General features: G+C 36.5%; 1 protein-coding gene across 5 annotated transcripts in view; it reads right to left on the reverse strand.

Moving 5' to 3' along the window:
• The window catches only part of lmo4b (LIM domain only 4b), a 158,968-nt gene that overhangs the window by 47,945 nt on the left and 83,253 nt on the right, over positions 1 to 27,770 (reverse strand). For all 5 annotated transcript variants that reach the window (XM_061977464.2, XM_061977465.2, XM_061977466.2 and 2 more), the window contains exon 2: positions 10,552 to 10,801. In XM_061977464.2, coding sequence (XP_061833448.1) covers positions 10,552 to 10,796 — 245 coding nt within the window. In that variant the 5' untranslated portion in view covers positions 10,797 to 10,801. The remainder of the gene's footprint in view (positions 1 to 10,551; positions 10,802 to 27,770) is intronic.

Raw genomic sequence — 27,770 nt, forward strand, 5'->3', positions numbered from 1 at the left:
AAAGAAAAAAAAAAAACTCTCAAACTAGGGCAGAGTGATACGGCTGAAAACTGTCACGATATTTGCATTTTATATAGGGCGATATCGACAATTTTTACATGAGCAATCTAAAATAAGGAGCAGGAGAAAATATATTTTATTATAAATGTAACCTTCCTTTGGTTATAATCCCCTCAGCTCACAAGGCAGGGAAGGAAATGTCAACAAGCATGGAAAACACATAGTAAAATCACATTGAACACTCAACAATAAGCTTTTAAAATGAAGGCACAAAAAAAGAAATGCTTCATAAAGTGTAAAAAAATTGTGCAAAGTGTGAAAATGTAAACAAAGAGAAACCTGAGAAGAACTATTTTCAGAAGGAAACAACGGCTGTGTAACATTAATTTGCCCTGTTATTCTCATTTCACTATGGAAAGGAATTTGTGTTACGCAGTAATTATTGTTAATATAATTATATGGATAATTGACTTTTTTTTTTTTTTTATCTAGGCAAATTAGGAGCAGGAGAATAATATATTTTATTTGAAGTGTAACCTTCCTTTGATTATAATCCCCTCAGCTCACAAAGCAGGGAAGGAAATGTCAACACAAGCATGGAAAACACTCCACTTGACAAAAAGCTCTTAAAATGAAGGCGCAAAAATAAGGAATATGTAAGAAATGCTCCGTAAAGTGTAGGAAAATAGTCCAAAGTGTGAAAATGTAAAAGGAGAAACCGGAGAAAAACTACATTCCGCAGGTTCAGTGCTAGGAAATAATGGCTGTGTAACATTAATTTGCCTATAAATTTTTTTGTTATGCAGTAATTATTGTAAATATGATTATATTGATAATTGACATTTTGTACGATATAGGGAAAATAGGAGCAGGAGAATAATATATTTTATTTGAAATGTAACCTTCCTCCGATTATAATCCCTCAGCTAAGGAAATGTCAACAAAAGCATGGAAAACAAACAATGTCACCAAAATAGTAAAATTACATTGAACATTTAACAATAATCTCCTAAAAATAAGGAATATGTATGAAATGCTTTATAAAGTGTAAGAAAATAGTGCAAAGTCTTTTTTTTTTTTTATCTAGGCAAATTAAGAGCAGGAGAATAATATATTTTATTTGAAATGTAACTTTCCTTTGATTATAATCCCTCAGCTCACAAGGCAGGGAAGGAAATGTCAACACAAGCATGGAAAACACATAGTAAAATCACATTGAACACTTAACAATAAGTTTTTAAAATGAAGGCACAAAAAAAAGAAATGCTTCATAAAGTGTAAAAAAAAATAGTGCAAAGTGTGAAAATGTAAACAAAGAGAAACCTGAGAAGAACTTTTTTCAGAAGGAAATAATGGCTATGTAACATTAATTACTATGGAAAGGAATTTGTGTTACGCAGTAATTGTAAATATGATTATATTGATAATTTAACATTTTGTACGATCTAGGGAAATTAGGAGCAGGAGAATAATATATTTTATTTGAAATGTAACCTTCCTCCGATTATAATCCCTCAGCTAAGGAAATATCAACAAAAGCATGGAAAACAAACAATGTAAACAAAATAGTAAAATTACATTGAACATTTAACAATAATCTCCTAAAAATAAGGAATATGTAAGAAATGCTTCATAAAGTGTAAGAAAATAGTGCAAAGTGTGAAAACGTAAACATAGAGAAACCGGAAAAAACTACTTTCCGCAGGTTTAGTGCCAGGAAATAATGGCTGTGTAACATTAATTTGCCTATGGAACATTTTTGTTATGCAGTAATTATTGTTAATATGATTATATGGATAATTAACTTTTTTTTTTAATCTAGGCAAATTAGGAGCAGGAGAATAATATATTTTATTATAAATGTAACCTTCCTTTGGTTATAATCCCCTCAGCTCACAAGGCAGGGAATGAAATGTCAACACAAGCATGGAAAACACATAGTAAAATCACATTGAACACTTAACAATAAGCTTTTAAAATGAAGGCACAAAAAAGAAATGCTTCATAAAGTGTAAAAAAATAGTACAAAGTGTGAAAATGTAAACAAAGAGAAACCCGAGAAGAACTATTTTCAGAAGGAAATAATGGCTATGTAACATTAATTTGCCCTGTTGTTCTCATTTCACTATGGAAAGGAATTTTTGTTATGCAGTAACTATTGTAAATATGATTATATTGATAATTTGACATTTTGTACGATCTCGGGAAATTAGGAGCAGGAGAATAATATATTTTATTTGAAATGTAACCTTCCTCCGATTATAATCCCTCAGCTAAGGAAATGTCAACGAAAGCATGGAAAACAAACAATGTAAACAAAATAGTAAAATTACATTGAACATTTAACAATAATCTCCTAAAAATAAGGAATATGTAAGAAATGCTTCATAAAGTGTAAGAAATCTGAAAATGTAAACAGAGAAACCGGAGAAAAACTACTTTCCGCAGGTTTAGTGCTAAGAAATAATGGCTGTGTAACATTAATTTGCCTATGGAACATTTTTGTTATGCAGTAATTATTGTTGATATGATTATATGGATAATTGACTTTTTTTAATAATATCTAGGCAAATTAGGAGCAGGAGAATAATATATTTTATTTGAAGTGTAACCTTCCTCTGATTATAATCCCCTCAGCTCACAAAGCACGGAAGGAAATGTCAACACAAGCATGGAAAACACTCCACTTGACAAAAAGCTCTTAAAATGAAGGCGCAAAAATAAGGAATATGTAAGAAATGCTCCGTAAAGTGTAGGAAAATAGTCCAAAGTGTGAAAATGTAAACGGAGAAACCGGAGAAAAACTACTTTCCGCAGGTTCAGTGCTAGGAAATAATGGCTGTGTAACATTAATTTGCCTATGGAAAATGTTTGTTATTCAGTAATTATTGTAAATATGATTATATTGATAATTGACATTTTGTACGATCTAGGGAAATTAGGAGCAGGAGAATAATATATTTTATTTGAAATGTAACCTTCCTCCGATTATAATCCCTCAGCTAAGGAAATATCAACAAAAGCATGGAAAACAAACAATGTAAACAAAGTAGCAAAATTACATTGAACATTTAACAATAATCTCCTAAAAATAAGGAATGTGTAAGAAATGCTTCATAAAGTGTAAGAAAATAGTGCAAAGTGTGAAAACGTAAACATAGAGAAACCGGAAAAAACTACTTTCCGCAGGATTAGTGCTAGGAAATAATGGCTGTGTAACATTAATTTGCCTATGGAACATTTTTGTTATGCAGTAATTATTGTTAATATGATTATATGGATAATTGACTTCTTTTTTTATCTAGGCAAATTAGGAGCAGGAGAATAATATATTTTATTATAAATGTAACCTTCCTCTGATTAGAATAAATAAATGATAAATGGGTTATACTTGTATAGCGCTTTTCTACCTTCAAGGTACTCAAAGCGCTTTGACAGTATTTCCACATTCACCCATTCACACACACATTCACACACTGATGGCGGGAGCTGCCATGCAAGGCGCTAACCAGCAGCCATCAGGAGCAAGGGGTGAAGTGTCTTGCCCAAGGACACATCGGACGTGACTAGGATGGTAGAAGGTGGGGATTGAACCCCAGTAATCAGCAACCCTCCGATTGCTGGCCAGCCACTCTACCAACTTTTAGAACTGAGTGCCCCAGAACTTTCCACAATGGTATTTAAAACACAATCTGAAAAAAAAAAAAAAAAACTCTCAAACTAGGGCAGAGTGATACGGCTGAAAACTGTCACGATATTTGCATTTTATATAGGGCGATATCGACAATTTTTACATGAGCAATCTAAAATAAGGAGCAGGAGAAAATATATTTTATTATAAATGTAACCTTCCTTTGGTTATAATCCCCTCAGCTCACAAGGCAGGGAAGGAAATGTCAACAAGCATGGAAAACACATAGTAAAATCACATTGAACACTCAACAATAAGCTTTTAAAATGAAGGCACAAAAAAAGAAATGCTTCATAAAGTGTAAAAAAATAGTGCAAAGTGTGAAAATGTAAACAAAGAGAAACCTGAGAAGAACTATTTTCAGAAGGAAATAACGGCTGTGTAACATTAATTTGCCCTGTTATTCTCATTTCACTATGGAAAGGAATTTGTGTTACGCAGTAATTATTGTTAATATAATTATATGGATAATTTACTTTTTTTTTTTTATCTAGGCAAATTAGGAGCAGGAGAATAATATATTTTATTTGAAGTGTAACCTTCCTCTGATTATAATCCCCTCAGCTCACAAAGCAGGGAAGGAAATGTCAACACAAGCATGGAAAACACTCCACTTGACAAAAAGCTCTTAAAATGAAGGCGCAAAAATAAGGAATATGTAAGAAATGCTCCGTAAAGTGTAGGAAAATAGTCCAAAGTGTGAAAATGTAAACGGAGAAACCGGAGAAAAACTACATTCCGCAGGTTCAGTGCTAGGAAATAATGGCTGTGTAACATTAATTTGCCTATGGAAAATGTTTGTTATTCAGTAATTATTGTAAATATGATTATATTGATAATTGACATTTTGTACGATCTAGGGAAATTAGGAGCAGGAGAATAATATATTTTATTTGAAATGTAACCTTCCTCCGATTATAATCCCTCAGCTAAGGAAATATCAACAAAAGCATGGAAAACAAACAATGTAAACAAAGTAGCAAAATTACATTGAACATTTAACAATAATCTCCTAAAAATAAGGAATGTGTAAGAAATGCTTCATAAAGTGTAAGAAAATAGTGCAAAGTGTGAAAACGTAAACATAGAGAAACCGGAAAAAACTACTTTCCGCAGGATTAGTGCCAGGAAATAATGGCTGTGTAACATTAATTTGCCTATGGAACATTTTTGTTATGCAGTAATTATTGTTAATATGATTATATGGATAATTGACTTCTTTTTTTTATCTAGGCAAATTAGGAGCAGGAGAATAATATATTTTATTATAAATGTAACCTTCCTCTGATTAGAATAAATAAATGATAAATGGGTTATACTTGTATAGCGCTTTTCTACCTTCAAGGTACTCAAAGCGCTTTGACACTACTTCCACATTTACCCATTCACACACACATTCACACACTGATGGCGGGAGCTGCCATGGAAGGCGCTAACCAGCAGCCATCAGGAGCAAGGGGTGAAGTGTCTTGCCCAAGGACACAACGGACGTGACTAGGATGGTAGAAGGTGGGGATTGAATCAGCAACCCTCCGATTGCTGGCCAGCCACTCTACCAACTTCGCCATCCCCTCAGCTCACAAGGCAGGGAAGGAAATGTCAACAAGCATGGAAAACACATAGTAAAATCACATTGAACACTTAACAATAAGCTTTTAAAATGAAGGCACAAAAAAAGAAATGCTTCATAAAGTGTAAAAAAATTGTGCAAAGTGTGAAAATGTAAACAAAGAGAAACCTGAGAAGAACGTTTTTCAGAAGGAAATAATGTCAGTGTAACATTAATTTGCCCTGTTATTCTCATTTCACTATGGAAAGGAATTTTTGTTACGCAGTAACTATTGTAAATATGATTATATTGATAATTGACATTTTGTACGATCTAGGGAAATTAGGAGCAGGAGAATAATATATTTTATTTGAAATGTAAACTTCCTCCGATTATAATCCCTCAGCTAAGGAAATGTCAACAAAAGCATGGAAAACAAACAATGTAAACAAAGTAGTAAAATTACATTGAACATTTAACAATAATCTCTTAAAAATAAGGAATATGTAAGAAATGCTTCATAAAGTGTAAGAAAATAGTGCAAAGTGTGAAAATGTCAACAGAGAAACCGGAGAAAAACTACTTTCCGCAGGTTCAGTGCTAAGCAATATAGGCCGTGTAACATTAATTTGCCTATGGAAAATGTTTGTTATTCAGTAATTATTGTAAATATGATTATATGGATAATTATTGATTTTTTTTTTTTTTATCTAGGCAAATTAGGAGCAGGAGAATAATATATTTTATTTGAAATGTAACCTTCCTTTGATTATAATCCCTCAACTCACAAGGTAGGGAAGGAAATGTCAACACAAACATAGAAAACAAACAATGTCAACAAAATAGTAAAATCACATTAAACACTTAAAATGAAGGCGCAAAAAAAAGGAATATGAAAGAAATGCTCCGTAAAGTGTAAGAAAATAGTGCAAAGTGTGAAAGTGTAAACGGAGAAACCGGAGAAAAACTACTTTCCGCAGGTTCAGTGCTGGGAAATAATGGCTGTGTAACATTAATTTGCCTATGGAATTTTTTTGTTATGCAGTAATTATTGTAAATATGATTATATGGATAATTTTTTTTATTTTTTTTTATTAATATCTAGGAAAATTAGGAGCAGGAGAATAATATATTTTATTTGAAATGTAACCTTCCTTTAATTATAATCCCCTTAGCTCACAAGGCAGGGAAGGAAATGTCAACACAAACATAGAAAACAAACAATGTCAACAAAATAGTAAAATCACATTGAACATTTAACAATAAGCTCTTAAAATGAAGGCGCAAAAAAATAAGGAATATGTAAGAAATGCTCTGTAAAGTGTAAGAAAATAATGCAAAGTGTGAAAATGTAAACAGAGAAACCGGAGAAAAACTACTTTCCGCAGGTTCAGTGCTAGCAAATAATGTCTGTGTAACATTAATTTGCCTATGGAAAATGCTTGTTATTCAGTAATTATTGTTAATATGATTATATGGATAATTATTGACTTTTTTTTTTTTATCTAGGCAAATTAGGAGCAGGAGAATAATATATTTTATTTACAATGTAACTTTCCTCCGATTATAGTCCCTCAGCTAAGGAAATGTCAACACAAGCATGGAAAACAAACGATGTAAACAAAATAGTAAAATCACATTGAACATTTAACAATAAGCTTTTAAAATGAAGGTGCAAAAAAAATAAGGAATATGTAAGAAATGCTTCATAAAGTGTAAGAAAATAGTGCAAAATGTGAAAATGTAAACAGAGAAACATGAGAAGAACTACTTTCTGCAGGTTAAGTGCTAGGAAATGTTATTGTTATTTTTCTCGTTTGAGAGTAATCGAAGATTAAAAACGATAGTTAAAAAGGTGCATGAACTAAAAGCTTTTTCTAAAAAGAGAAGTTTTCAAATGTTTCTTAAAAGTTTCAACACAGTCAAGATCACGAAGGGACTGGTGCAAGTTGTTCCAGAGTCTGGGAGAGATATAGCCTGGAACGCCAGGTCTCCACGGGTTTTAATACGAGTTTTTGGGATCTTTAGAACAGTGTTTTTCAACCAATGTGTGCCGTGAGATACAGTCTGATGTGTTGTGGGAGATGATCTCATTTCACCTATTTGGGTTAAAAATATTTTTTGCAAAGCAGTAATTATAGTCTGCAAATGATGTGTTGTTGTTGAGTGTCGGTGCTGTCTAGAGCTGGGCAGAGTAACCGTGTAATACTCTTCCATATCAGTAGGTGGCAGCCGGTAGCGAATTACTTTGTAGATGTCGGAAACAGCGGGAGGCAGGGTGCAGGTAAAAAAGGTGTCTAATGCTTAAACCAAAAATAAACAAAAGGTAAGTGCCCATAAGAAAATGCATTGAAGCTTAGGGAAGGGTATGCAGAACCAAACTAAAACTGAACTGGCTACAAAGTAAACAAAAACAGAATGCTGGACGACAGCAAAGACTTACTGTGGAGCAAAAACAACGTACATCCGAACATGACATGACAATCAACAATGTCCCCGCAAAGAAGGATAAAAACAACTGAAATAGTCTTGATTGCTAAAACATGACATGAAACTGCTACAGAAAATTAACAAAAAAAAGAGAAAAAGTCACCAAAATAGGAGCGCAAGGCAAGAAGTAAAACACTACACACACGAAAACAGCAAAAAAGTCCAAATAAGTCAGGGTGTGATGTGAAAGGTGGTGACAGTACACCTACTTTGAGACAAGAGCTATAGTGATGCATGCTTGGTTATGCTTTAAAGTCATATCCAACAATTGCCACAACGACTTTTTACTGTAAACTGAGTTTTGTTTTTTAGTGATTTCTGCTGGTGGTGTGCCTCCGCATTTTTTTCAATGGCTCAAAAAAGGTTGAAAAACACTGCTTTAGAAAACCTTGGCCTGAAGACCCTGAGGACTAGGGGCATAGCAAGTCAGTGATGTACTGAGGGGCCCCACCATGCAATACACGGAATGTCAGGACTAAAATCTTAAACTGGAAGCCAATGACTGGATAGAACGGGGGTGATATGGACTGTTCTGGGTGCATTTTGTACCGTCCGAAGTCTCTTTAGTGTTGACTTGTTGAAAAGAGTAAAAGGCTAATAAGATAGCGCTAGTAACTTTCAAACTCGGTATCTAACAGATAAGTACTTTCCACTGCTATTGGGTGTTGTTGATGTTTTAATGTGTTCAATTCACACTTGTAGTTATTCGGATCATCAGAGACATGCTAACACGTTTACCAGTGTCAGCGTTAGTGTTATTAACTTACAATGGCAGTATTGTTGTATTGTTTCAGTTCAACAAATTCCCTCAGTAAACTCCCCATTTTGTCACCGTTCAGGTTTTGAGTCAGTTTTTTGTCATCCTTTTGTCTATTAGCTCATGCTAACGATGCTAGTGTCATTACGTTACGATAGCACGTGCAAATATGCACAAAATCACTCCTAGGTGGGACGGCTTAGGAAGTATTAGCAGTTTTAGTTACATTGTGAAACTTACAAACGTTGCTTGGAGTGATGAATGAAGAATCCATACGAGTAAAAACGCTATGGACGGCTAGAAGACTGAACGATATTTGAGTTTAAAAAAAAAATATATATATATATATATATAAAGCAGTGCCGGTAAATGGAAGGACACTGCAGCACTTCGTCCAAAAGAAAGCGCCATAGCACAAACAATAAGACACCCTCTCAGTGTTTTTGCTTTAAAATGTGTTACTATAGCTGCTAGCAAAGAAAAATCCATAAATTAGCTGCGCCCGTCTTATAGGCCGCAGGGTTCAAAGCGCAGCGCAGGAAAAGCGGCTTACCTTACCTCCTTTTGCACTATTTCTTTCCTTCCTATGTTTTGCATATTTATAGACTGTCACACTGATACTGGAGTTGCTTTTAATCTCATTGGACCTGTGTAGTGACAATAAAAGGCATATTCTAGTCCAGAATTGAGGATTATTTTAGCCAGCTCTAGTGCGTCACTTTTTAAACTGCCAAAGCCTCGAAGTAGCGTGGCTCGTGTCTTGCTTGCATCGTGCATTCCACTGACTGATGGAGGAGAAAGCGTACAAGACAAATTGCAGGTTGTTTTAAGTCAAATCAAAGTTGTAAAAAGTAGTTGTTTGATCTTTGCAGAGAAGACAGAAGGGATGTGACAAAGTAGGTGTGCTGCTGCAGCAAAAGAAGAAGGACAAAAACAAAAGATTATCATTTCTAATACGTCTCGGAGGAAGCAGATGAGTATCGTGTGGAACCAAGCTGGCAAGCAAAACAAAACAGCTTCACTTCCTCCTCCTCAACTTGTGATTTATTTCTCATGTTTGTTCTATGGAGTGAGTTGAATGAAGTTCATCCTTAGACGCAAATAAACGTCAATGTTACGCACTGAAAATTAAAAAAAAAAACATGTCTTTACTTGATGATGTCCTTTTATTTCTGCCAGGCAAAGAAATATATGATGTGGATCTGCAGGATGAAGGTGAGCAGCTACAAACTCTCAGGCAACAAACTTCTACACCGTGCGGGCGCTGCTTATTACCGATATGGCTGGGGTATGTATGTATGTATGTACAGTATGTATGTATAAATGTATGTATGTATAAATGAATGAATGTATGTATGTATGCACGCACGTGTGTACGTATGTGTATATGTATATGTATGAATGCATGTTTGTATGTATGTATGCATGCATGTATGTATGCATGTATGTATGCACGTATACATGTATGTATGTATGTCTGTATGCATGCACGCACATACGTATGCATGTATGTATGCACGTATGCGCATATGCATGTGTGTATGCACATATGCATGCGTGCACACACGTATGCATATACTGTATATATGCACGTATGTATATGTGCATGAATGCATATATGTATGCACGTATGTATGTATGCACGTATATATGTATGCATGTTTGTATGCACGCATGTGTGTATGTATGTATGTACAGTATGTATGTATGCATGCATGCATGCATACATGCATGCACGTATGTATGTATATATGTATTCATGTATAAATAAATAAATGATAAATGGGTTGTACTTGTATAGTGCTTTTCTACCTTCAAGGTACTCAAAGCGCTTTGACACTACTTCCACATTCACCCATTCACACACACATTCACACACTGATGGAGGGAGCTGCCATGCAAGGCGCTAACCAGCACCCATCAGGAGCAAGGGTGAAGTGTCTTGCTCAGGACACAACGGACATGACGAGGTTGGTACTAGGTGGGGATTGAACCAGGGACCCTCGGGTCGCGCACGGCCACTCTTCCACTGCGCCACGCCGTCCCTACGGGACGCTCTCTCACCTGATGTAGTCGTTCCTGCAGAGGATCATGCCGCTTTTGGTGTAGCACGACGTGCCGATCTCGCCCAGCTGGGCCTGGCAGCACGAGCACTTGAGGCAGCGGCTGTGCCAGTAGCTGTCCATGGCGTAGAGGAGGAAGCGGTCGGCGATCTTGCCCCCGCAGCCGGCACAGCGCTTCCACGACAGGGACCCGGAGCCCACCTGCGGCGGCAGCGGCGGCTGGCTGTTTCCTCCCGGGTTCACCATCGTACCTGAACCAAAAAAAAAAAAAAAAAGGTGTCCTTAGCAACTGTGTGAGGTTCCAATTGGACAAGTGCCAAATTGCGGCGGCTTGTCGCGTTGTTGCCCCCCTCAAGATGGACGCTGGCGAGTGGCGCCGTCCGAATCTCTGTGATTTTCAGTACACAACAACACCCGATGGAATGAACTAATTATTCCTAACAGACGTCTTCTGCAGCACAGACTAGAACCGGACTAAAACCCGTCTGATTTTGAAGTTTGTATGTGTGGCAACGTATGGTACCCTCTCACAACTTTCCTTTTGATGCTGGAATTTTGACCAAATTGGCATCTTAGGCTTTATTATTCCACGTGAAAAAAAAGTCCCCAGAGATGTTGCAAAGTGACAAAGTTTCTGGAGATTTTAAGACAACTAATTTGTTATAAAAGATCCAAATATGTTCAAATACTTTGTTTACGCTAAAGTAGCACTGGGAGAGGAAAAAAAACCTGAATAGCATAAACTCCGGACTATAAGCAATTATTTTTTCCCTACACTTTAAACCCTGCAGCTCATAAGTCCTTCATAACAACAGCCATCAGACTGTATAATGCATATGTTCCTTTTGACTGTACGTGTATAATGTATTTATGTTATTCACATTTGAATAATTATGTATAATACACTGCATTTATGTTATTCACATGTGAATAATGCTGTATAATACTGTATTTATATTATTCACATGTGAATAATGCTGTATAATAGACTGTATTTATGTCATTCACATGTGAATAATGCTGTATAATAGACTGTATTTATATTATTCACATGTGAATAATGCTGTATAATACTGTATTTATATTATTCACATATGAATAATTCTGTATAATACTGTATTTATGTTATTCACATGTGAATAATGCTGTATAATAGACTGTATTTATGTTATTCACATGTGAATAATGCTGTATAATAGACTGTATTTATGTTATTCACATGTGAATAATGCTGTATAATAGACTGTATTTATGTTATTCACATGTGAACAATGCTGTAAAATACTGTATTTATATTATTCACATGTGAATAATGCTGTATAATAGACTATATTATTCACATATGAATAATGCTGTATAATAGACTGTATTTATGTTATTCACATGTGAATAATGCTGTATAATAGACTGTATTTATATTATTCACATGCGAATCATGCTGTATAGACTGTATTTATGTTATTCACATGTGAATAATGCTGTATAATAGACTGTATTTATGTTATTCACATGTGAATAATGCTGTATAATAGACTGTATTTATGTTATTCACATGTGAATAATGCTGTATAATAGACTGTATGTATGTTATTCACATGTGAATAATGCTGTATAATAGACTATTTGTTATTCACATGTGAATAATGCTGTATAATAGACTGCATTTATGTTATTCACATGTGAATAATGCTGTATAATAGACTATGTTATTCACATGTGAATAATGCTGTATAATAGACTATATTATTCACATGTGAATAATGCTGTATAATAGACTGTATTTATGTTATTCACATGTGAATAATGCGGTATAATAGACTATGTTATTCACATGTGAATAATGCTGTATAATAGACTGTATTTATGTTATTCACATGTGAATAATGCTGTATAATAGACTGTATTTATATTATTCACATGTGAATAATGCTGTATAATAGACTGTATTTATATTATTCACATGTGAATAATGCTGTACAATAGACTGTATTTATATTATTCACATGTGAATAATGCTGTATAATAGACTGTATTTATGTTATTCACATGTGAATGATGCTGTATAATAGACTGTATTTATGTTATTCACATGTGAATAATGCTGTATAATAGACTGTATTTATGTTATTCACATGTGAATAATGCTGTATAATAGACTGTATTTATATTATTCACATGTGAATAATGCTGTATAATAGACTGTATTTATGTTATTCACATGTGAATAATGCTGTATAATAGACTGTATTTATGTTATTCACATGTGAATAATGCTGTATAATAGACTGTATTTATGTTATTCACATGTGAATAATGCTGTATAATAGACTGTATTTATATTATTCACATGTGAATAATGCTGTATAATAGACTGTATTTATGTTATTCACATGTGAATAATGCTGTATAATAGACTGTATTTATGTTATTCACATGTGAATAATGCTGTATAATAGACTGTATTTATGTTATTCACATGTGAATAATGCTGTATAATAGACTGTATTTATATTATTCACATGTGAATAATGCTGTATAATAGACCACAAGTGTGATTTTACAATGTTGAGTGTTTTGCATGCTCATGTTGACATTTCTATTCCTTCCTGCCTTGATAGCTGAGGGATGATCATTTTCAACATTCTAAGCAAAAATGTTTACATTGAATGGACCTTTCTGCCCTGATAGCTGAGTGGTTATAATCAGAGAAGGTTACATATGAAATAATTTAAATATCTAATATAATTTTCTCCTGCTCCTTATTTTTACTAGGTCATAAAAAATACCAATAATTATGCCATATTTCCCAGACTACGGGCTTCTTTTTTCATGACTTTCACTCAGCTTTCCGTTGTTACCACCATATTTTTGGGTGAGCGGCCCGTCGGTGTTCACACTCTCCTTGGCAGGCGCACAAGACGGCCAGCAGGCGGCTTCTGTCCACCTGTTTGGTGTTGCGCCGCAAAAACTCAATCTTGTGTGTTGGACCTGGGTGCGTCTGCAGCCGCATTCTGGTGAGGAACACGGACGTCACCAACGCTCGGGAGAAAGCGGAGTGACAATCATCAGCAAAATAAGAGTTTGTGGTGTATAAATATTGTAATGTTCTAACTGTGTTGGGCAGTAGCATGCTACAAGTAGCGACGCTACGTAGCTTAACTAGGTTTCCTAGGGATAGCATTTTGGAACAGTCAGCGATTCCCATAGCTCAGCTATTTTTACACGCAACGAGGTAGCGTCCTTCCAATGCTAAACACTACAAATGGACTGCAAACAATGGAGAAAATACAACAATCTGGATGAATAATAATATACATAAATATGATCCATGATGATTGGTTGGGTTACGGTCCATGAGGGTTACCATTTGAACGTACATACAACATGATACATCACACATACAACATGATGCATCGCACACACAACATGATGCATCACACACACAACATGATGCATCACACACACACAACATGATACATCACACATACAACATGATACATGACACATACAACATGATACATCACACACACAACATGATACATCACACACACAACATGATACATCACACACACAACATGATACATCACACATACAACATGATACATCACCCATGCATGCATACAACATGATACATCACACATGCACACATACATGATACATCACACATACATGATACATCACACATGCACACATACATGATACATCACACATACAATATGATACATCACACATACAACATGATACATCACACATGCATGCATACAACATGATACATCACACATAAAACATGATACATCACACGTGCACACATACAACACGATACATCACACATACAACATGATACATCACACGTGCACACATACAACATGATACATCACACATACAACATGATACATCACACACAACATGATACATCACACATGCATGCATACAACATGATACATCACACATACAACATGATGCATCGCACACACAACATGATGCATCACACACACAACATGATACATCACACATACAACATGATACATGACACATACAACATGATACATCACACACACAACATGATACATCACACACACAACATGATACATCACACATACAACATGATACATCACCCATGCATGCATACAACATGATACATCACACATGCACACATACATGATACATCACACATACAATATGATACATCACACATACAACAAGATACATCACACATGCATGCATACAACATGATACATCACACATAAAACATGATACATCACACGTGCACACATACAACATGATACATCACACATACAACATGATACATCACACGTGCACACATACAACATGATACATCACACATACAACATGATACATCACACACAACATGATACATCACACATGCATGCATACAACATGATACATCACACATACAACATGATACATCACACACAACATGATACATCACACATGCATGCATACAACATGATACATCACACATACAACATGATGCATCGCACACACAACATGATGCATCACACACACAACATGATACATCACACATACAACATGATACATGACACATACAACATGATACATCACACACACAACATGATACATCACACACACAACATGATACATCACACACACAACATGATACATCACACATACAACATGATACATCACCCATGCATGCATACAACATGATACATCACACATGCACACATACATGATACATCACACATACATGATACATCACACATGCACACATACATGATACATCACACATACAATATGATACATCACACATACAACATGATACATCACACATGCATGCATACAACATGATACATCACACATAAAACATGATACATCACACGTGCACACATACAACATGATACATCACACATACAACATGATACATCACACGTGCACACATACAACATGATACATCACACATACAACATGATACATCACACATACAACATGATACATCACACACAACATGATACATCACACATGCATACAACATGATACATCACACATACAACATGATACGTCACACATGCACGCATACGACATGATACATCACACATGCATGCATACAACATTATACATCACACAGGCCAAAGCGGATGTTTTGCTTCCGTATATAACATTTCCCACTCAATTCTACAATATAGAAACACTTCTTCTTTACTTGTTGCGTAACTGTTTTTTTGTTTTTTTAATGAACACTGAATTGTCAGTTAAGCGCTGCTAAGTTCACATTTCCCATTCAGCTGCTACCTGCAGTCAAGGAAGCAGGGCGAAACTTTCTCACGGCGTGCAGCAACAGAGCGACCAGAGCGGCGTGTGCTGTGCCACTCGGGCGGGCATTAGCCCTTGAGTGCCCGGTAAAATAGTAAATTCCGGCGTCGCTAAGTGTCTACGTTGGTGTGGCAAGTTGCACTGCAGCCGGGCTCGGCTCACCTTCAGCCGTGGCCCAGGTTAGCATGGGTCCGAAGCCAAGGAGAGTGGTTAGCCCCCCTGAGGACGACATGGAAGAAATTAAGAAATCTCTTGAGTTCTTGTCGGCTGAGATCGCAACAATTGCTGACCAGCAAAAGAAAATTGTGGATCTGATGGGTGACATTCAGTCACTCAAAAGACTGAACACGGAGAAAGACAAAGCTATAAAAGTTTTGGAATGTCGCGTGGCCGACTTGGAGCAGTACTCCCGCATGAACAACGTGATCGTCAGCGGACTTAAGACCAAGCATCGGTCATACGCCAGTGTGGTAGCCCGGGAGAACGGTCCCATAGGGCGGGAGGGAGTTCAATCGGAGTCAGAGGTGGAATCACTGGAGCAGCAGGTGGTCAGCTTTTTGGGGAGCAGGAGGATCTCCGTGGACAGGAGCGACATTGAAGCCTGTCACACCCTGCCTACGAGAACCAAAGGAGCAACACCAGCGATCGTCATTCGCTTCACCAACAGAAAGAACAAGATCGCGATCCTAAAACAGGGTCGCAAATTAAAAGGAACGGAGGTGTACATTAACGAACACCTCACAAAAAGGAATGGTGAGATCGCCAGGCGCGCACCAATCCTGAGGAAGCAAAGCAAAATTCAGTCTACATGGACTGCCAGCTGTAAAGTGTTTATCAAGCTGAATGGTACCACCCCAGAAGAGGAGAAAGTCATGGTCATCAACGACATCAGTGATTTGGACAAATTCGATATCTGAGGAACTATCTGCGGCGAGGTAGGACCCCTGTGTCTACTCATGGACACTTTTCACACACACATCATGACTGTCACTCATTGTTTCCCTTTTTTATTCTTTAGTTTTTTTTATTCTTTAGTTGTTTGCTGCAGTTGCAGATGTCATGCCTATGTACTAGTTGGGCGTTGTTATATACCGTATTTTCCGCACTATAAGGCGCACCTAAAAACCACACATTTTCTCAAAAGCTGACAGTGCGCCTTATAACCCGGTGCGCTTTATTATGATTAATTTTCATAAAGTTTCGATCTCGCAACTTCGGTAAACAGCCGCCATCTTTTTTCCCGGTAGAACAGGAAGCGCTTCTTCTTCTACGCAAGCAACCGCCAAGGAAAGCACCCGCCCCCATAGAACAGGAAGCGCTTCTTCTTCTACTGTAAGCAACCACCCGCCCCCGGAAGAAGAAGAAAAAACGTGCGGATATCACCGTACGTTTCATTTCCTGTTTACATCTGTAAAGACCACAAAATGGCTCCTACTAAGCGACAAGGATCCGGTTCATAAAAAGACGCAATCTCTCCATCCGCACACGGATTACTACCGTATTTCACAGCAACTGATATTCCTGTGAACCGCACTGTGGAACGGGAGCACGTACGGTGAATATTCGCACCACAGGGAATGAGAAGTCATCCTTCACTGTGGTTCTAGCTTGCCATGCTAACTTCCACCCATGGTGATATTCAAAAGGAAGACCTTGCCAAAAGAGACCTTTCCAGCCGGCGTCATCATAAAAGCTAACTCGAAGGGATGGATGGATGAAGAAAAGATGAGCGAGTGGTTAAGGGAAGTTTACGCGAAGAGGCCGGGTGGCTTTTTTCACACAGCTCCGAAGGCGAACACACCTTCACTAAGACGGGCAGACAGCGCCGGACGACATACGCCAACATTTGCCAGTGGATCGTAAATGCCTGGGCAGATATTTCGGTCACAACTGTGGTCCGAGCTTTCCGGAAGGCAGGATTCACAGAACTACTGGACAACAACAGCGACACTGACTCCGATGACTTCGACGAGACGGAACCGGCCATTTTGGATCCCACGCTTGCGCAACTTTTCAATTCGGACACCGAAGACGAAGAATTCGAAGGATTTACGAATGAAGAATAACTTCAGAAGGTGAGCGCTATGTTTATTTTGTGTGTTGTGACATTAACGTTCGAGCAACATTATGTTGCTATTGCTCTACACCATTTTGAATTTTACTATGTTTGTGATTGCACATTTGCGTACATTTTGGGACAGAGTTGTTAGAACGCTGGTTTTCAATATATTATTAAAGTTTGACTGAACTATCTGACTGTTTTTTTGACATTCCCTTTAGCGCAGCGTAGGCGCGGCTTATAATCCGGGGCGGCTTATTGGTGGACAAAGTTATGAAATATGTAATTCATTGAAGGTGCGGCTAATAATCCGGTGCGCCTTATAGTGCGGAAAATACGGTATGTCTACCTGTATGGCTTTTTATGCCTCAAAGCAGGCCTACACTACTGTGTTTCAGGGTCAATTGTAAAAAGCAATATAAGTCATCAATCGCTTTCTCTCTTCATCATGGTTTCATACAACCTTAAACTACCCGGCAAAGGCCTACTGATAGCTCACTTGAATATCTGTAGCTTAAGAAATAAAATCCCTGATTTATGTATGATAATGAAGTCTAATGATATACACATTATGGCAATATCTCAAACCCATCTTGACTCCTCTTTTGAGGATGATGAATTAGCTGTAGATGGATACACAATTTTTAGGAAGGATAGAACAAGATATGGTGGAGGTATAGCTGTGTATGTGCAGAGTCACATTCCTGTGAAAGTAAGACATGATTTAATGTTGGCTGATATTGAGGCCCTGTGGATCCAGGTTCACCTGCCACAGACCAAACCCATACTGGTTGGGTGCTGCTATAGACCACCTAGTGCCGATATAAAATACCTGGATTTAATATGCAAGATGTTGGATAAATCTAGTGATGAGAACAGAGAGATATATTTTACTGGGGACACAAACATTGATTGGTCTGCTATGTGCCCGCTGAAAAAGAAACTTATTGCTGTAACCTCACACAGACTATTACACTACCAACCAGATCAACTATAAATAGAAATGGGCTAAAGTCATCCAAATGCATTGACCACCTATTCACTAATGTTCCTGATGAATGCACTAAAACAGTATCAATAGCTCTTGGCTTTACGGATCACAACTTAATTGCAATAAGGAGGAAGACCAAGCTCTCCAAAGCTCCTAGTGTGACTATACATAAAAGATCTTATAAATATTTTAATGAAGAAAAATTTATAGATGATGTGGAACATGTTAACTGGGAAATTGTGTGTCTTGAGGAGGATCCCGAAGCTGCTTTGAGCACATTCATGAAGTTATTTTTGCAGATTGCAGATAAGCATGCTCCTGTCAGGAAAACAACTGTCAAGGCAAATGGCGCCCCTTGGTTAGGGAATGAGCTCAAAGCACTTCTGAAGCAACGTAACCAGGCTAAAAAGTTGGCAGACTCTTCTGGTCTACTTTCTGACGCGATGATCTATCGTAAATTAAGAAATCGTGTAACTAAAATAAATAGAAGTAATAAAAAGGTATATTATCAGACAAAGATCTATGACTTTAGACATGATGGAAAACAATTGTGGAAAATTTTAAATCAAATAATGGGAAGATCAGCATCATGTAAAACAAATTCGTATATAGAAGTTGATGGAGCTTACCTGACTAAGCCAATGGAAATTGCCACATATTTGAATAATTACTTCACAAACAAGGTGGAAAATCTGAGAGTGAATATGACGCCTTCTGATGGCTCCTCCTCATGCACATTAATTGAAAATCATATAATGAAGGGTAAAAACTGCAGGTTCGATTTTGTACCAGTTAGTAGTTCTGATATTGAGAAATTGTTGTTATCACTGCCATCTGATAAAACTGCTGGGACGGACATGCTAGATGGCAAATTGTTAAGAATGCCATGTATCAACTCCGATTTGTCATATATTTAATAAATCATTAAGATATGGAGTCTGTCCTGGGGTTTGGAAGGAGGCTAAGGTCATCCCTCTACCCAAGGACAAAAATAAAGATTTTACTGGTAAAAACAGTAGACCAATAAGCATACTTCATGTTCTTAGTAAATTGATGGAAAAAGTTGTTTTCAAACAAATTCAAGATTACTTTACCTACAACAAACTGATGTCGGGTTCCCAGCATGCTTATAGGCAAGGTCACTCAACATCTACTGCTCTAGCTCAGCTGACTGATGACTGGCTGTCACAAATGGATGTCAAGAAGATGGTTGGTACTGTCCTGATTGACTTTAGTGCGGCATTCCATGTCATAGATCACAACATAATGATCTCCAAACTGAGAAAATATGGGTTTAATAGTATGTCACTTTCTTGGATGTTGAGCTATCTATCAGCAAGATCACAGAGAGTGTGTTTTAATGGTAGCCTATCTGAACGCAAGTACAATTACTGCGGCGTGCCTCAAGGAAGCTGCTTAGGTCCTTTACTTTTTATTATTTTTACTAATGATCTTCCCTGTGTTACAACAAACACCAATATGGTTATGTATGCAGATGTACAGTACTGCCTCTACCTTCAATGACCTAGAAAACAACTTAAATCAGGACCTGGAGAGAGTGTCCCGCTGGGTAAATGATAGTAAACTTGTTGTGAATATTGACAAAACAAAAAGCATTCTTTTTGGATCCAGGCATATGCTTGTTGATGACCCACAGCTTCATATTTTAATGTCAGACATACGTATTGAGCAGGTCAAAAAAGCAAAATTGCTTGGTGTGCTATTAGACAGTCAACTGTCATGGTCCGATCATATTAATGGTATTTCAATGAAAATGGGAAGAGGTTTAGCCATGGTCAGGAGGTGCTCCACCTTCTTGACATCCTCAACAATGGCTCAAGTCATACAGTCCTTGGTTTTCTGTCATCTTCATTACTGTCCTATAATATGGTCCGCTACGACTAAGTCTGACCTGAACAAACTGCAACTTGTTCAGAACAGAGCGGCTAGACTGGTACTTAAATGTTCTTTGCACACTAATATTTCATTTCTGCATTCACGCCTGTCCTGGTTGTCTGTTGAACAAAAGATGCATTGTAGTCTCATTATGTTCTTTAGAACTATCATTTTAGATCAATCACCAGATGACTTTTACAAACAGTTTTTAAAATCAACTAACACACATATTCATGACACTAGGAATGCCAGCAATGGCTATTTGGCACTTCCTGCTCCCAGGACCAATCTCCTCAAACATACAGTCATGTATAGATGTACATCATTTTGGAATGGGTTGCCATCTCACATTAATCTCTCACAAAGTAAATTGTCATTCAAGACAGCTTTGAAGATACACCTATTGCAGCTGCCCACATGACGAGAATTTTTTAATACTGGTTTTAACTAGCTTTTTATCTTATGTTGTATTTTTCCATTGTATAATGTCTGTTATTGCATGTATTCTTTGCATTTTTATTTTGTATGCTCCTATATGGACCCCAGGAAGACTAGCAGTCGCCTTGGCGTCAGCTAATGGGGATCCATTCAATAAACAATAAACAATAAACACATAAAACATGATACATCACACGTGCACACATACAACATGATACATCACACATACAACATGATACATCACACATGCACGCATATAACATGATCCATCACACATGCATGCATACAACATGATACATTACACATACAACATGATACATCACACATACATCACACATACAACATGATACATCACACACAACATGATACATCACACATGCATGCATACAACATGATACGTCACACATGCACGCATACGACATGATACATCACACATGCACGCATACAACATGATACATCACACATACAACATGATACATCACCCATGCACGCATACAACATGATACATCACACATGCATGCATACAACATGATACATCACACATACAACATGATAAATCACACGTGCACACATACATGATACATCACACATAAAACATGATACATCACACGTGCACACATACAACATGATACATCACACATACAACATGATACATCACACATGCACGCATATAACATGATCCATCACACATGCATGCATACAACATGATACATTACACATACAACATGATACATCACACATACATCACACATACAACATGATACATCACACACAACATGATACATCACACATGCATGCATACAACATGATACGTCACACATGCACGCATACGACATGATACATCACACATGCACGCATACAACATGATACATCACACATACAACATGATACATCACCCATGCACGCATACAACATGATACATCACACATGCATGCATACAACATGATACATCACACATACAACATGATAAATCACACGTGCACACATACATGATACATCACACATAAAACATGATACATCACACACAACATCATACATCACACATGCATGCATACAACATGATACATCACACATACAACATGATACGTCACACATGCACGCATACAACATGATACATCACACATGCACGCATACAACATGATACATCACACATGCACGCATACAACATCATACATCACACATGCATGCATATAACATGATACATCACACATACAACATGATGCATCACACATGCACGCATACGACATGATACATCACACATGTACGCATACGACATGATACATCACACATGCATGCATTCAACATGATACATCACACATACAACATGATACGTCACACATGCACGCATACAACATGATACATCACACATGCACGCATACAACATGATACATCACACATGCACGCATACAACATGATACATCACACATGCACGCATATAACATGATACATCACACATACAACATAATACATCACACATGCACGCATACGACATGATACATCACACATGTACGCATACGACATGATACATCACACATGCATGCATTCAACATGATACATCACACATGCACGCATACAACATGATACATCACACATGCACGCATACAACATGATACATCACACATGCACGAATACAACATGATACATCACACATGCACGCATACAACATGATACATCACACATGCACGCATACAACATGATACATCACACATGCACGCATACAACATGATACATCACACATGCACGCATACAACATGATACATCACACATGCACGCATACAACATGATACATCACACATGCATGCATACACCATGATACATCACACATGCACACATACAACATGATGCATCACACATACAACATGATGCATCACACATACAACATGATACATCACACATACATCACACATACAACATGACGCATCACACATACAACATGACGCATCACACATACAACATGATACATCACACATACAACATGATGCATCACACATACAACATGATGCATCACACATACAACATGATGCATCACACATACAACATGATACATCACACATACAACATGATACATCACACATACAACATGATGCATCACACATACAACATGATACATCACACATACAACATGATGCATCACACATACAACATGATGCATCACACATACAACATGATGCATCACACATACAACATGATACATCACACATGCCCACTTTCCCTGTTCAGCATGTTGGAAAAGGAGTAGGAAGAAGCAGAGCTTTTTTAATCCTACCCCTTTTTCTTTAAATAGCACTTGCTAACACTTTTGTTCACTTCCTCTTCTCAATGTATTCACAATATACTCCATAAGTATTCATATAAAAAATAAAGAAATCATTAGTATATAAAACTTTTTACAACAGGTTACAAAAGACTGTGTGCCAACAACAAGTACGCATAGAAATCGCCTTTTTTTGTAAATGGATGCTTGAAAACTGTTATAAATAAGATGGGAGATGATCAACAATTAATCAAAGATACAGAATAAATAAAAATCAAAGATTATTTTCTAATCGAATGAAAGTTTTCATCTCCTTGCGGCGCAGCTACTCTTCTTCCTTACAGAGAAGCTGCTTCTAACAACCACGCCATAGAAAGAAAGAAAAGTCCTCCCAGCGTACGTAAACCCGGAAGACATCACATGTTTTGGACAGGGTGACATGCCTGAAAAGGTGTTTCGTATTTGTAGATATTGATCATTTTATGCCCTATAAGAAGTAAGGAGCAGGAGAAAAATATATTCAATGTAAACATTTTTGTTTACAATGTTGAAAATGATCATCCCTCAGCTATCAAGTCCTGCTAGACACCGACACCTATTTAATAATACCACCTTAACATTTGACAACCTAACAATTATACACCTATTTAATAATACCACCTTAACATTTGACAACCAAACAATTATAACCCTATTCAATAATACCACCTTAACATTTGACAACCAAACAATTACACACCTATTTAATAATACCACCTTAACATTTGACAACCAAACAATTACACACCTATTTAATATTACCACCTTAACATTTGACAATGAAGCAATTATGTACCTATTTAATAATACCACCTTAACATTTGACTACAAAACAATTACACACCTGTTTAATATTACCACCTTAACATTTGACAACCAAACAATTACACACCTATTTAATAATGCCACCTTAACATTTGACAAACAAACAATTACACACCTATTTAATAATACCACCTTAACATTTGACAACCAAACAATTACACACCTATTTAATATTACCACCTTAACATTTGACAATGAAGCAATTATGTACCTATTTAATAATGCCACCTTAACATTTGACAAACAATTACACACCTATTTAATAATACCACCTTAACATTTGACTACCAAACAATTAAACACTTATTTAATAATACCACCTTGACATTTGACAAGCAAACAATTACACACCTATTTAATAATACCACAATAATACCACCTTAACATTTGACTACCAAACAATTACACACTTATCTAATAATACCACCTTAACATTTGACAAGCAACCAATTACACACCTATTTAATAATACCACCTTAACATTTGACTACAAAACAATTACACTTATTTAATAATACCACCTTAACATTTGACAACCAAACGATTATACACCTATTTAATAATACCACCTTAACATTTGACAACCAAACAATTACACACCTATTTAATAATACCACCTTAACATTTGACAACCAAACAATTACACACCTATTTAATAATACCACCTTAACATTTGACAACCAAACAATTACACACCTATTTAATATTACCACCTTAACATTTGACAATGAAGCAATTATGTACCTTTTTAATAATGCCACCTTAACATTTGACAAACAAACAATTACACACCTATTTAATAATACCACCTTAACATTTGACTACCAAACAATTAAACACTTATTTAATAATACCACCTTAACATTTGACAAGCAAACAATTACACACCTATTTAATAATACCACAATAATACCACCTTAACATTTGACTACCAAACAATTACACACTTATCTAATAATACCACCTTAACATTTGACAAGCAACCAATTACACACCTATTTAATAATACCACCTTAACATTTGACTACAAAACAATTACACTTATTTAATAATACCACCTTAACATTTGACAACCAAACGATTATACACCTATTTAATAATACCACCTTAACATTTGACAACCAAACAATTACACACCTATTTAATAATACCACCTTAACATTTGACAACCAAACAATTACACACCTATTTAATAATACCACCTTAACATTTGACAACCAAACAATTACACACCTATTTAATATTACCACCTTAACATTTGACAATGAAGCAATTATGTACCTATTTAATAATACCACCTTAACATTTGACTACAAAACAATTACACTTATTTAATAATACCACCTTAACATTTGACAACCAAACGATTATACACCTATTTAATAATACCACCTTAACATTTGACAACCAAACAATTACACACCTATTTAATAATACCACCTTAACATTTGACAACCAAACAATTACACACCTATTTAATAATACCACCTTAACATTTGACAACCAAACAATTACACACCTATTTAATATTACCACCTTAACATTTGACAATGAAGCAATTACACACCTATTTAATAATACCACCTTAACATTTGACAACCAAACAATTACACACCTATTTAGTAATACCACCTTAACATTTGACATTGACAATGAAGCAACTATGTACCTATTTAATAATACCACCTTAAAGGCCTACTGAAAGCCACTACTACCGACCACGCAGTCTGATAGTTTATATATCAATGATGAAATCTTAACATTGCAACACATTCCAATACTAAAGTGCAATTTTAAATTTCGCGCAAAATATCCTGCTGAAAACGTCTCGGTATGATGACGTCAGCGCGTGACGTCACAGATTGTAGAGGACATTTTGGGACAGCATGGTGGCCAGCTATTAAGTCGTCTGTTTTCATCGCAAAATTCCACAGTATTCTGGACATCCGTGTTGGTGAATCTTTTGCAATTTGTTCAATGAACAATGGAGACAGCAAAGAAGAAAGCTGTAGGTGGGAAGCGGTGTATTGCGGCCGACTGCAGCAACACAAACACAGCCGGTGTTTCATTGTTTACATTCCCCAAAGATGACAGTCAATCTTTACCATTGGCCTGTGGAGAACTGGGACAACAGAGACTCTTACCAGGAGGACTTTGAGTAGGATACGCAGACACGGTACCGTGAGTACGCTTCCAAACATTTGATCGCTTGCCCGTACGTGCGTGCCGCTATGTGCATGTCACGTACGTAACTTTGGGGACTTTGGGGAAATATATGTGCTGTATGAACTTTGGGGAGGTGAATGGTACTTTGGGCTGTGGGATTGAGTGTGTTGTGCAGGTGTTTGAGTTGTATTGGCGGGTTATATGGACGGGAGGGGGGAGGTGTTTGTTATGCGGGATTAATTTGTGGCATATTAAATATAAGCCTGGTTGTGTTGTGGCTAATAGAGTATATATATGTCTTGTGTTTATTTACTGTTTTAGTCATTCCCAGCTGAATATCAGGTCCCACCCGCCTCTCACAGCATCTATCTGTCTCTGTATCTATCTGAATCGCTCCCACTGCCCTCTAGTCCTTCACTCTCACTTTCCTCATCCACAAATCTTTCATCCTCGCTCAAATGAATGGGGAAATCGTCGCTTTCTCGATCCGAATCGCTCTTGCTGCTGGTGGCCATGATTGTAAACAATGTGCGAATGTGAGGAGCTCCACAACCTGTGACGTCACGCTACTCGTCTGCTACTTCCAGTACAGGCAAGACTTTTTTATCAGCGACCAAAAGTTGCGAACTTTATCGTCGATGTCCTCTACTAAATCCTTTCAGCAAAAATATGGCAATATCGCGAAATGATCAAGTATGACACATAGAATGGACCTGCTATCCTCGTTTAAATAAGAAAATCGCATTTCAGTAGGCCTTTAACATTTGACAACCAAACAATTATACACCTATTTAATAATACCACCTAAACATTTGACAACGAAGCAATTATGCACCTATTTAATAATACCACCTTAACATTTGACAACCAAACAATTATACACCTAATTAATAATACCACCTTAACATTTGACAACTAAACGAATATACACCTATTTAATAATACCACCTTAACATTTGACAAACAAACAATTACACACCTATTTAATAATACCACCTTAACATTTGACAACGAAGCAATTATGCACCTATTTAATAATACCACCTTAATATTTGACAACCAAACAATTATACATCTATTTAATAATAACACCTTAACATTTGATAACCAAACAATTATACACTTATTTAATACCACCTTAACATTTGACAACCAAACAATTATACACCTATTTAATAATACCACCTTAATATTTGACAACCAAACAATTATACACCTATTTAATAATACCACCTTAACATTTGATAACCAAACAATTAT

This window comes from Nerophis lumbriciformis, linkage group LG18 (assembly GCF_033978685.3).
Source record: "Nerophis lumbriciformis linkage group LG18, RoL_Nlum_v2.1, whole genome shotgun sequence".
NCBI classification, from domain to species: Eukaryota; Metazoa; Chordata; class Actinopteri; order Syngnathiformes; family Syngnathidae; genus Nerophis; species Nerophis lumbriciformis.